Consider the following 13,965-nt stretch of genomic DNA (forward strand, 5'->3'; position numbering starts at 1 on the left):
GAAATAAATTAATTACAGCCAATGACTCAGCAGATAAAGGTGCTTGCTGCCAAGCCCAAAGACCCGAGTTCAATTCCTGGGACCCATGTGGTGGGAGGGAAAAAAAAACTGACTCCCTCAAGTTGTCCTTTGGTCCCCAACACACAGCATGACATGTGTGTGCCCATACACATACACTCAGTAATAAATATAATAAAAACGTTCTTAAGAGAATAGTTGTATTGGCCTGCCTTATGTCCTCTAAAATATATAATAAGCCACTTAAAGGAAGTAAAATGTACGATGGTTTATGTCTAGGTAGATCTGTAACTATTAAACATACTGTATGTTAACAAGCTGCCACTGATACCACCTCCACTCTCAACTGTGGTCCTTGGCCAGCGGTCTTCCCATAGGTGAAATTCAGTGCAATGAAGGTTTTAAGGCCTTGCCTCAGACTTCCTGAATCAGAGCCCTCCCTGAGGCAGGGGATGGGGATCCGGGGTTCCAACAAGCCTTACATGCAGCCACCATGGCCGACTCTGGACATGGCTGTGCTGACCCTCTAATTCCCTATCACAGCCAGCGCACCCCTGGGCAAGCACCAGGTGCTTAACGCACCACTAAACTTGCAACCCACAGCCAAGTCCTAACATTCATAGTGATAAATTAATTTTCAGAGTGTGATAAAAACTGTAGCCCATCATACAGGATCAGTCTTTCTCCCAGCGGTGGGGGAGCCACAGCTTTCTAGAGGACAAATTCCTGACTGATTGGACGGCTTCTGTAGTGGTGTTTGGGGCTCCCGCTGCCCACACTAGAAGCTAAATGACGGGGGACCCGTCTATGATTCATTGCACAGCATGCATGTTTTGAACAAAAAAGGTCCCCTGTGTTCTTAGCACAACCAAACAAAATTTGCACACAGCATTTAAGGATGGAAGGCCGGCAGCAAACATGCAAGCATAAGCTTTGTCAGCACAATATCAGAAAAATCCCAAAGGCCAGCTCTGACAGAGCCCCAGACAGGAAAACCACAGGGAGGGGAATTTTAAAAATGTGGTCATGGAGCCTGCTGTGGAAATTCTGCTGTGTGTCATGGGAATGGCTTACAGGAATAGGAGAGAAAAGGAGGCGAGTGTGAAGGTGCAGGCCGTGAAGCAAAAAGACAACGGAGCCTTTCATGTGGAAGCTCTTGAATTGAGTTTATGTTGCCATCGAAGTCCAGAGATTGAAGAGTTCAGGAAGCCCAGAGAAGGTGGGAACATTTGGGCATCATTCAGAACAAAGGGCCACTAACCTTTGGCAGCAGGGCCCCACATGCTAACTACTTTCATTACCTTTGCAAGTTCTATTTCCATCTACTTTTCTGTTTCATAAAAGACGCTAGGCCTGCCTTACTGCGTGCTCCTTCTCCGTAATAGTAGCAATTAAAATAATAATTGTTATGTATAATTATATGTTACACAATTAATATATGGTGATAATGTATTATATAATATATTAAATATAATATATAATTATTTAATATATTACATAATGGCCAATGTTTCGAGGAATATATAATTATATAATATAATGTTATCTCTTATTATATGTAGTATAGTAATAACAACAGTAGTAGTAATAGTAATAATAATAACATGAAGCAGCGATGTAGCTTAGCTGGTCAAGGCTTTGCTAGCATGCACAAGCCCTGTGTTCCCTCTCCAGCATCCCATGTGTAAGGCATGATGAACGACACAAGCCTGTAATCCCAGCACTAAGGAAGCTAAGAAAGGCTACAACAAATATGAGCTCAGACCAAATGACCTAGAAAATTCCAGGCCTGCTGGTGCTACCCTGTCTTAGAAAGAGAACAAGAGACAGCGACAGATAGATTAATGCAATGTCAGAGCCAGAGTAAATATCTCTAATTTATGTAAATAAGTAAGCCAGCCATTCCCACCATCACTGCATCACTGTTGGGAATGTCCAAAGGCTCAAACACTCTGCAAAGCAATGAGGTAGCACCTTAAAAATTCATACATGCCAAACACCCCAACAACTCCATGCCTGGTATGTTTGTTCCATAAGTTTATCTACACACAGACACACCTGGCATACACACATACACACACACACACACACACACACACACACACACACACACACACACACACGAACACCTGTCCACATATGTTCACAGCAACATTTCTTCTAATAGCCCCAAACTTGACCTAGTCCAGTGCTCAACAGGAGAAGAATCAAGTGGTTGCAGTGAGTGCTGGGAACAAGAAGGATCAGGCTCTCATAAAACAGTGGCATGGAGGGGTCAGAGGTCCAGATTAATGGAGCCAGACATCAGGGTTGACACGCTGTAGGTGCCATTTACATGCCATTCAAAAGGGAAGAACAGAAATGAAGCAAAGCAAATACAAAGGGTAAAAGAAGATAGCTGTCTAGGGCCTCAACCCAGAATCCCTGAATCCACTGCTGGCACACCAAGAACATGAGCACCAGGACTGCCTGCAGCATGCCAAGCACATGAGCTCCAGGACAGCCTGTGCAAAGTTCTCTGTCCTCAATGTGGTAGTGGTTTTGAAGATGGTTTCATTTATAGACACAACATTCTTAATATGGGTGTGTTTTATTGCATACAGCCAATTACACACAGTGCGCAATAGGGCTCACAGGCTAGTTCTGTGCCTGTTCTCTCTGGCTTCTGGTCTCGTTTCCTATTTACTACCTGCCAAGGCGATCACAGCTTCTGAAAATAAAAGTGTGAATAAATTCAGATGTGAGGAGAGGTCATCCCTTTCCTAGCTCTTGGTGCTCCACAGATAATGGATGCTTTAGGCAGAGGCAGAGAACCCACTGTATGACACTCACAGACCAGCCCAGGTGCCTGAGTCCCCAGGACTGACTGCTCCCGATTTCTCATGACCCAGACACTTCTCCTGCTCCCACCACCACTATGCTGTCTGATGACTGCAAGGATTTGCAAACAGTGATCTCTCCCTTAATCCCTTAATGTTGCCCCTTCCATCCTTCCAACTAAACTTAGAAAAATCTTTCCAAAGTATAACTTTGTTCATAACACACACCTTTTCCCCATCTTACAAACTTTCAGGCCTCTTGAGAGAACCTAAATTCATCAGCTCAACAACTAAGACTCTGTGTGCATGCGCATGTGTGTGTGTGTGTGTGTGTGTGTGTGTGTGTGTGTGTGTGTGTGTCTGGCTGTTTTTGCACGTGCATCTGTGTGTACATTTGTATGTATACATCTGTGTATATGTATATATGTAAGTATGTGAAAGTATGTGCATCTGTGTGTGTACATGTGTGTGTAATATTGTGTTTGTGTGAGTGCGTGAGTATGTGTATGTGTATGAAACTGTGTGTGTGTTTGTGTGTCTGTGTGTGCATCTGTGTGTATGTATATTTGTGTGAGTGGATATGTATATGTGTGTGTATGCTCATGTCTGTGTATGTGTGTGTGCATGTTCATGTCTGTATGTGTATATGTGTTTGTGCATGTTCACATCTGTATATGTGTGTGAGTATATGTGAGTGTGTGTACATGTTAATGCCTATGTGCAAGTGCCTGTGTATGTGAGGTCAAAGGTCAATCTTGCATGTCTCCTCAGTGTCTCTCCACTTTGGTTTCTGACCCAAGGTTTCTCCTTTTCACCTGGAGCTCACCAATTCAGCTGAGACAGTTAGCCAGAGAAAAGCAAAGGCCTCCCCAGTGCCACCATGTCTTTCCTTTAACCTATGTTCTGGGGATCAAAATCAGATCCTATGCTTAAACAGCAAACACTTTACTGACTGCCATGTCTCTGCAGCCTCAACTAGGACTTTATATCACCTGACTGGCACTTACTGTCCCCAAAGGCTATACTCCAAGCCAACTGCAGCTCCCCACATAGACAGTATTGCCTCTGGGTTCTGTCTGGTCACTAGGTCCTGTACTGCCTGGAATGGCAGTGCCTTCCTTCCTACCACATCTTCTGCTCATCTTCTGTCTGGCTGCTCCAACCACGCTGGCAGATCTCAAGCCTCCCAGCTGAGGAGACCTAGGCTTGAACTTTGCCCTAAGGTTTCCTGGCACGGAATTTTGAGGCAGTCACAGGAGCCACCAGAGACTCAGGGAGACGAGGGTGTGTCTAATGTCCTTAGCAAAATGGTAAAGGCTCTGACCTTCAGAACAGCCATTAAGGATTGGGAAAGAAATCTAAAACATGAGTTCAAGAACATAGTTTCTCAACTATGCAAAAATAAGGATGCAATATGAATTGTATGAAGAGCTTCACTGACCTAAAAGAACAGTGGCAGCTACACTAAAAGCCAGCCTGTCAGAAAGCTATTAAGGAATGAGATAAAGAGTTTAAGGAGTGCTGATCACCTGGCGGGATCCCACCCACCTAAGTTTATTGTTTGTGCTTACAAAGGCAGGCAGTTTCCTAAGTTCAAGATCAGACTGGGACAGAGATAGCTTAGGAGCAGGCATGGCAGAAATGCTGATTTCAGAGCTGGATCCCATCCAGCTAAGCTTAGTATCTGTGCTTACCAGGGCAGGCACATCTCTGAATTCATTTGCCATGTTAAAAAAAAAAAAAATGTATTTGCTATCTTCTTCTAATAATCAAGGAGCTAAGGTCATAAAATGCTGATTCTTGGGATAATCAAAAGGGAATCTAGAGTAAATAACTGCATTGATATGTAAATAAAAGACCAGGCTTTGATCTGCAAGAGGGAGCTACCTAGAGAGAACTGCTTAGAGAGCAAACACAATTCCTTTAGAAATTTTTTTCTAGCATGAACTATCTAGAAGAGATCTCTGGAGAGCTGTCTTGAGCAGAACACAAGGCTGTCAACTTATACCCCATGATTAACTTCAAGTTACTCTTTTCAATGCTCCCAAACACCCCTTCCTCGGGACCCTTCTCCGAGCTGGTCCTTGGCACCTTAGGTCAAGCTCTTCTCAGAGACTAAGAAAGAAAAAGACATCTGGTCCTTACACTGAAGGAAAAAGAACAGGCTCACAATATGATGAAGTAGAATTGTGTTCGGGATGAACTGACAGATATTGTGGCTTCAGAAGAGGGAAACTCTGAAGGGATGGTGGAGAAGGAATGGATCCAGAAGGGATGGTGGAGAAGGGAGGGATCCAGAAGGGATGGTAGAGAAGGAATGGATCCAGAAGGGATGGTAGAGAAGGAACGGATCCAGAAGGGATGGTAGAGAAGGAATGGATCCAGAAGGGATGGTAGAGAAGGAATGGATCCAGAAGGGATGGTGGAGAAGGAACAGATCCAGAAGGGATGGTGGAGAAGGAACGGATCCAGATCAGCAGGAACTTGGTAGCAGGAAGGAGTAGGGCCTACACCGACAGACTAGCTTGGAAAGGAGGGTTCTGGGAGAGCACAAAGCACAAGCTACAGATGCAGTCCTTCAAAGGGGGTATGGTGAGGGTCCACAAAAGCAGTGCCAGGCAACAGAGAGCCCAGACTAAGCTAAACCTTCACTTCAGCGGTCCAGAGAGACCTGCCAAGGAGTTGAGTCTGGTCAGACACGTGTCTTATGCAAACAGGCCTTATCCTGAGGGAAGGCTGGCAACTTCTCAGTCCTAAGAGCTGTAAACTTCGCCTGACGATTCCCAAGGAAATCATCAAAAACGCACATGAAGAATTTATGCACAACATTATTTATAATATCTCAGATCCCAAAAATAACTTAAAAGTCCAGTAAAGAGGACTGCTACATAAATCATAGCGCACTGTATGATTAAATCACATCAAGCCATTAAGCCGTGCTTTCAGAGTGCATGGATGGCAGGGTGGGTGCCTCACTCCACAGCTTGAAGTGGTAGAAGAACAGGGTTCAAACATACATATTGATTGAACCAGGCACTGCCCTACACACTGAGTACTTCAGAATACAGGCACAATCTTCAGACTTAGGACATGGAAATTCTACCCTGTGAGGATGCAGAAAAGCAGACAGCAAAGAAGAAACAATAAATATAAAATACACAGTACCTGGGGTGGTTGAGGCCACTGTGGGCAGTTTCCTCAAAATTCAAACTCTCCCTTCTGGAGGGAAGAAGAGAAGGAGGAGGAAGAAGAGGAAGAGGAAGAAGAAGAGGATGAGAAGGAGGAGGAGGAAGAGGTGGCAGCGGGGGTGGCATCGGCTGCCCCTGAGACTGGGAGGCAATCAAAAAGTTATGGTCTGGAAAAGAGGAAACTTGGATGCAAGGTTCTCCAGCTTTATAAAAGAAGCAAACACCACTAGGCGAAGAGACTCCAACCAGCCCAATAGAGGAGGATTACTGGATCTGTCCAGATGCGTGCCCACTGTACAGAAAGCTCCAAATGGGGTACTCCATGTTGGGGTAGGCTTTCCAGTGATGTAGTTGCTTTTGAGTACCCCCTGCTCCTGTTAAGTAACTCCTACCCATATTCCTATTAATAATCTGCCCTGCTCCCAAATTGTTAGTTCACTAAACTAGATGCTAGTACAAACAATTGCTTTGGTCTGTAGAGGGGTTGTGGGGAAGAGTGTACATGTGTGGGGGGTGTGTATATGTTGTATCTTCCAAGGCAAAGTTTGCCACATAGCACCTACACAGCATGGGAGATCTAGTACTCAGGATGCAAAGAAGGGTCAGGTGGTCAGAGAGAAGAAAGAGGTTAGAGAGATAGGCCAGGTACGGCAGTGCCCACCTATGAGCCAGCACTCAGGGAGCTGAGCATGAGATTTGAGAGTTCCAGGCCAGCCTGAGCTACACAGGGAGACCCAGTGAAGCCCAAAGCAGCAGCAGCAGCAAGAAGCATGAGAAGAGAATGAGGTCAGAGGGAATCTGGTGACATTTAAGGAGAGATCGGAATCATGGGCAGGCTTTAGGTAGAGAAGCAACGGGATTAGGGGTCAGGCAGAAGCAAGAAAGCTGGGGCTGTTGTAGCTTTTGATGATGGACGCAGGTTTAATAATAACAACACAAAATAATATTTTAATAACAACAACAAAAATATCAGGCCACCGAGGAAAGGAGGATGCCAGAAAGCTATGAGGAGACAGTCACTGCGGCCCAGAGAAACACACCAGAGGGTGAGGTCATAATGGTGACGATGAACACGAGGGGGTGGGCTAAGAATGGTGTGTGTTCGTGGGGCCTTATGACAATCAAAATTGCTTTCCTATAACAGAGAGGAGATGTATTTCAGCTCAGTGCATCAGGGGCCCCTCTCCACCATGGCAGAAGGGTGTGGAAGAACAAAGCAGCTCACATCAGGCCAGCCAGGAAGCACAGAGAGAGGTCACCTGCCCTCACTGACCCTCAACCTCACCCCTGTTCCATCCAGGCTCCCAGCTCATGGGGTGGTGCCATACACCCAGAGTGCTGGGAACAACTTGCCTTAAGTACTGCCATTTTGACTTTTGACTCCATTTTATCTAAACTGACCAACTCCCTCTCTAAGCAACAAAAGTTCCCCCAAATACAATGCCTGTTCCTAACAACAGAAAGAACAAATGAAATTGATGGCTTCAGCAAAATTAATGTCAGCCAACGATGATGGAACACTTGGAAAAGCCCCTAGTCCCTGAGTTCTGATTGGTAAAAATTATAACAGTAACTTGGTTCAGATCCTTATGGGTTTTACACTTATAAACCATCTTCCGGCCCTACACGGGGCTGCAGAAGAAACAAGGCTCCCAGGTCTTTATGTGGCTCCGATCAATCAGCAACTCTGCTCTGTGGTGTGAATAATAAAGGAGTTGTTCTCTCACCAGCGGCTGTTGTATTCTCCCCTTTCTCATGGCAGACAAGACACCACATAATGAGAGCGGGTCTCAAACTCTCAGCTCTTCCCCTGCGGGGATTAGAAGTGTGAGCACCCACTCTCCTAATGATAAAAGAAACACAACCAAGATGCAAAACCCACAAAAGAGAGCATTCGCACAGCTTCTGTATCCCAGCTATCAGGGTACTTCCCACAGATCTTTCTACATAGACAAAGAGGCTGCTGGTGTCATGGTGGCCAGGTCTCAAGCGGGGAATGGGACCAGGTGTGACCATTAGAGACATGCTTCCATTGACCACTCTCTCTGTCTTCACCACCTCCTAACAGTGCCGTCATATGGAAACCAAGTCTACAACCTACAGGGGTGTGAGCACTGCACATCTGAACTCTCAGAATGAAACCCTCTGGTGGGTTAGGACAGGCTGAGCCTGAGAAGGAAGCAATCCTTCTCAGTGTCTCACACAGTGACTGGGTTTGGTTCTGGTGCCGTGGAAGGGATATGTGAAGAGGCCTGGTTGCCTATGTCCTGTGGAAACCCAGAAGCACTGGGGCCTTAGGCTAGGGAGAAGCAGCAAAAAGGATGTGAGGAGAAAGGGAAGAGGAGGAAGTGCCACACCCTTCATACAGCTCTAGTCATGATGCTGCCCTGTGACAGGGATACATCACCCTGGGACAGCCCATTTTATGGACTGGTGGCAACCCTGCAGCTCAAGAGGCCTGACGATTTACTGCCCTGAACAGCCCTTGGGTCAGCCCCACCAGTTCAAGGGTCCTTCCCTGTGAGGGATTGTGGCTCCTGTCACTCCTCCAAGAGTCCTGATCTGCTGCACATGGCATTAGATCTAAGATGCCTCCAGGTACACCCATGAGATAGCAAAAAGTAGCTGAGCCCAGGGTGGTGGCAGCTTCCCCTGTCTTCGTGGACGTCCTAATAGGTGGCAATGCTCCCCCACTCCTTCTGAGTTACCTCATCAGGCAGGGCTTTCATTGGTGCATGATGACCACTTGGCAAGCTATTACTGACTGGCCAAGGATTTAGGGACTTGGGATTGACTCAAATACTGTATATAAGCTTACGGGCAGGGCAATAAACTCAGGTCTGCACTCTGATGCTGGACTCCAGAGTTGGAGTCCCACAGGATTAGTCCCGTGGCTCTGTCACCTTTTCACACACACACACCCTGCAATCCTAGGTCCTATTCCCACACTTTCCTCTCCTTCACATTCACAGGCGCTGAAAGTATCCCCCGGTACCCAAGGAAGCAGTACCTTAAGTCACATTCAGGGAAAGTGTTGATGCATGCTTCTGATTTTCTTCGATCCAAAAGGAAGAGCAGGTCTCTTCAATTTTACCTACCATTCTTGACAACTGGAACCTACTAAGCTCTTTGGCCATGTCACTGGGTCTCCCTATCTACCAGAATAACCTCCTGCACTCCCCAGAACCAGCCCAACTGCACACAGTAGGTGCTGAGGACACTGAGTATCTCAAGACATATTCTGTCATAACTTGAGCATCCTTTACCTCCTGTCATCCCAGGGCCACATCCTGCCCCCTTCGGCGTAGGCACTGATTGTGGGAAATGATCCAGACCCCATCTGTCAGATGAGATGAAGCTTAGCCAGACCGACAAGAGGGAAACGATGGCCAATGAACTTGGGGAGACAGGGGACAGACCAATTAACATAGAGGGCATTTTCTTCTACAAGGTTGGCTAATAGAGCGTATACAAAATACCTGGTCCACAGGCTGAGTTCAGCCACCTACGTGGATTACTTGCTGACTGACTGTCTTAGGGTTTTATTGCTGTGAGAAACACCATGACCAAGGCAACTCTTATAAAGGACAACATTTACTTAGGGCTGGCTTCCAGGTTCTGGGCTTCATTCCATTATCATCATGGCATTTAAACCCAAAACTAAGACAAGCATGGCAGCGTCCAGGCAGACATGGTGCTGGAGAAGGAGCTGAGAGCTCGACATCTTGATCCGACTGTAGCCAGGAGAGACTGTCTTCCAAGTAGCTAGAAGCAGAGTCTCAATGCCTACCCTCACAGTGACACACTTCCTTCAGCAAGGCCACACCCCCTAATAGTGCCACTCCCTGGGCCAAGTATATTTAAAGCACCACGGACTCCTAACTTTACTTTGTAGCTGCCTGTCTGCCTGACTGGTTGGTTTATCTCTTTGAGTTCGTGTCTTGCCGTGTAGTCCGGGCTAGCCTGAAGCTCTCTATCCATCAGGCTCAGCCTCCTGAATGATCAGGTAACTGTTGTGGGCCACCTCACTTGGATGCTGCTATTTTAGCCAGCCACTCTCTGGTAGAAGACTAGCTCTCTACTCTCCTGTTTTAGACTGTGGGATAGGCCTCATCCTACACTGTGTCCCACCTAGACACCCTCCCAGGACCTTATACTCACCGGCAGTCAGTGTGGTGAACTCTAGAAAGCAGTACTCATAGGCCACGTCTACCTTCGTCTCCACCTGAGGTCTCTTCAGCGTTGAGTAAATGTTCCCAGGCCGCTTCTCTTCACGTTTCTCCAGCTTGTTCAGACTGCAACCCATCTCGACAGCTGTCTACAACAAGGAAACAACCAAGGGCAGATAGAGTTGTTTTGTCATTAATTTTGAAACACCACAGCACAAAAGACCCCCAATTTTCTGGAGGGATACATCAAAAACCTCAGTGCCTGGGAAATCACAGGTATGATTTAATACAGTCGGAACACGGTGGCCTGGGCCACCTTGCCTTCTTATGAGTATGCCATTACCAGCCACCCTGGGAGAGCTAGGTGACCCTCAAAGTGTCCCTGCTTTGTATCTTTTCTCCTCTATCTGAGGAAAATAATACCTCAGAGTAGCTTCCTGCACTATTATCTGTATACATGATTTTAAAAAAAATAGGGTCTAAAAAGCAATATTGTGCATTATGCTGTCAGCCCGTCTGCAGAGACACGAGACACATGTCACCTTCCACATGGTTGCTAGGGGAGAATAATAAGTTGTTGTTATAGTCTCTAAACTCTGCCATCCTTTCTCCCGCAACAATAATTATTTAGACAGGAATTGATATTCAAACATCTCAAAAGTAGATGCCCCCTTCTCTTCTTCCTTTTTATTCAGGCCAAATGGTAGGAAATAAACACACACACACACACACACACACACACACACACGAGCAGGCTCACACACAAAATGTAGGGACTGCTTTCTGTAAAGACAAGGATTTCCTCCGCTGATCCATTCATAAGGTTCCCAGCATCCTAAATCAATTTGGCAAGTTTCAGAAAAACAAACTTCAAAGCTTCAAAAAAAGTAGTAACGGCATGGAAGGGAGCAGGAAGAAATAAGGTAGGGAGCAGGAAGAAATAACTACAACCCGCCTCTGCTTTGCAGTAATTAAAAAAGGCAGAGAGAATGGAGAGCAACCAGAAGGCTGGCTTATGCCTTAGTAAGAGGGCATGAGTGTCCAGGAACTGGAGCACATATGACATGTGTGCAGTCTGTGTGAACCGATAACTTGGAAACTACTCAGTCTTTCTTCAGACACAGCAGCTGATGTGTGCATCAGCTGCTGAAGGAGCCATGCAAAGCATGCTGCTGCCATGTTCAAGGGGGCGGTGTGCGGGGGACAGAAAGCAATGGACCCAAGGCTCGCAGTGCTGGGACCAGTACACCATGACATGGCGGGTACTGTGAGTGCCAGAACAGGAGTACAAAGAGTCCAGAAATGTCCTTCATTCCTGCCCATTGCCAAGAGTTGAGCCGGGTGGGAAAGGAAGGAGGAGTGTGTGATCATAGCACAAGGCCAGCAGCAGCTTAGGAACTGAAGTGAGCTCTGCTATACAGATTTGGGCATGTGGAGATGTTGGGGACTCTGCAAGAGTAAAGGATGAGGGAGAAAAGGAAGGGCAGGCTGTGACATCTGTCATCCTTGGCCTCATAGGTCAAAAGCCAAGCCACCACTAGCCCAGAATGCCTTTGTGAGCTGTAAAGAGGGTGCCTTGTCCTCCGAGGAATGAAGTCCTACCCTAGTTGTGGCTTGGAGAGGAGAGGAGAGGAGAGGAGAGGAGAGGAGAGGAGAGGAGAGGAGAGGAGAGGAGAGGCTAGACCGGATCTAAGCCCCTACTTAACCCCTGTGAGTCACCTTCACAACTGGGCATCACACTGCTGCATCAGTAGGGAAAAAGACAAGCCAAGTGGGTGATACCCCAACTGATCACAGGAGAGTGATGTCAACACAGCCTGGGCTCTGGGAAGCACAGATTAAGATTAAATCTGTCTGTTCCTCAGAACATTCAGAGTGTGATGAGATCCCGAGGGTGCACAAGCTGCCTGTGAAGCGCTTGTACACTGTGCTGGCCAGCCAGCTCCAACTCTCACTGCACAGACCTCATGCTGCCACCAGGCTCACCAAAGCAGAGCTGGGAGGAAATGCTGCCAGTGCTTGCCCCCCTCCTCGATCCCCTCCCCCTCCTCCTTCCCCCCCTCTCTCCCTCTTTCCCCCTCTTTCCCCCCCCCTTCGTCTCTGTCTCTCTCTCCAACTAATGGGACTCATTTCTCACACCACTGTGCCCTGCAGACTGTATCTACTCATATTCCCTCAGATCAACAAGGAAAAGAGAAAATACCTAGCGGCCACTTGAGGCAGCCCCAGCGAGCATAATGGATACACACAGATGACCAAGGAACAAGTGGAAAGCTCTAATGTATTGCTCAACAGAAAAATGGCAGAAGGGTCAGAGGGAGAGAGCCGACACCAGAAGAGCCACTTGCAGGATTGAGCACCCTAGTCGGAATAGTCAAAGCCTGAAATCTTTTGAGAGATGGTGTGGGAAAACGTTGGATTTCAGAGCACTTAGGACTTTGGAATTTCACAAGAGGAGCTCAGCTGGGAAGGTCTATGCAAATATCCCCAAATTCAAGACTCTGAAGTCTGAGCTGGTTCCATCTCCAAGAATAAGGGATTCTGAGTTGGGGCCAAGTGCTGGTGAGCATACAGAGCTGTTCAAGGCTGGATGAAACTCTTTTTGTTTGCTTTAAATATTTACTTACTTAAAAGTTTGTGTGTGAGAGTATTTGCTTACATGTATGTCTGTGCACCACATGCATGGCTGGTGTCCATGGAGGCCAGAGATGGCGAGAGAGGTCTCTGAAATTAGGATTACAAGCAGTTGTAAGCTGCCTTGTAGGTGCTGAGAACCAAACAAACCTGGGTCCTCTGCAAGAGCGACAAGTGCATCACCGGGCTCGATCTCATTCTCCAGCATCTGCTGTAGAACGGAGAACAGCTAGATTTTGCATAAAATATTCCTAGTAAATATCTCTTACATTAATAAATGTTGCCAAGTCATGACAGTGAGTGCTTTTACATCTTCAAAATGTAAAAACAAACAAACAAACAAAACCAAAAATCCAAAAACCAAAACAGAAAAAAAAGTCCAACCCAGAGCAGGTGGAATTCTCCTGCTGATGCTGATAGTGAGATAGTCTGGAGAAACTGCAAAATGGCAGTGTGTGGGAAGGCTGCATGGATACCTGCTTTGGCATCTAGTGAATCCTCTCTAGATCTGTGCCAACAAAAAATGTGTATGTGTGGGCATCGCAAAGCACAAGAACACCCATGGTCCCAGAACCCAGTGCAGTGACTCTGCACTTTGTAGTCCTATACATGGGACTACACTCGTGCATTGAGATTCAAAGACTGAGGAGTTCACGGGACGGCTCTGTGCTGTCTCGGTGCTCGGCTGCTGTAAAGACACCATGACCACAGCAACTCTCTAAAAGGAAGCCTTTAATTGGAGGCTTGCTTACGGTTCGGAGGTTCTAGTCTATTATGGTCATGCTGGGAAGTATGGTGGCACACAGGCAGACATGGTGCTGGAGAAGGAGCTGAGAGCTCTATATCTGGACAAGAGAGCAACAGTGGGCCCGGCTTGGGCTTCTGAAACCTCAACATCCACCCCCAGTGACACACTCCCTCCCACAAGGCCACCCCTCCTAACCCTTCTCAAGCAGCACTACTTCCTGATGGCTAAACATTTAAACACACGAGGCAACGGAGGCCATTCTTACTCAAACCACCACGGTGACTGAACCAACAGAAGCGAGTGAGGAGGTCAGGGTAACAATTACATACACACACCACCACCACCACCACCACCATCATCACCACCACCACCATCACCACCACAATCAT

The 13,965-nt window shown here is 46.9% G+C and overlaps 1 protein-coding gene across 3 annotated transcripts in view; it reads right to left on the reverse strand.

The window, feature by feature from the left end:
- Positions 1–13,965, reverse strand: part of Rftn1 (raftlin, lipid raft linker 1) — a 200,699-nt gene that overhangs the window by 168,707 nt on the left and 18,027 nt on the right. For 2 of the 3 annotated variants that reach the window (XM_031348247.1, XM_031348248.1), the window contains exon 2: positions 10,187–10,343. In XM_031348247.1, coding sequence (XP_031204107.1) covers positions 10,187–10,343 — 157 coding nt within the window. The remainder of the gene's footprint in view (positions 1–10,186; positions 10,344–13,965) is intronic. The other variant, XM_031348249.1, reaches the window with a different exon arrangement.

This window comes from Mastomys coucha, unplaced genomic scaffold (genome assembly GCF_008632895.1).
Source record: "Mastomys coucha isolate ucsf_1 unplaced genomic scaffold, UCSF_Mcou_1 pScaffold3, whole genome shotgun sequence".
Classification (NCBI taxonomy): Eukaryota; Metazoa; Chordata; class Mammalia; order Rodentia; family Muridae; genus Mastomys; species Mastomys coucha.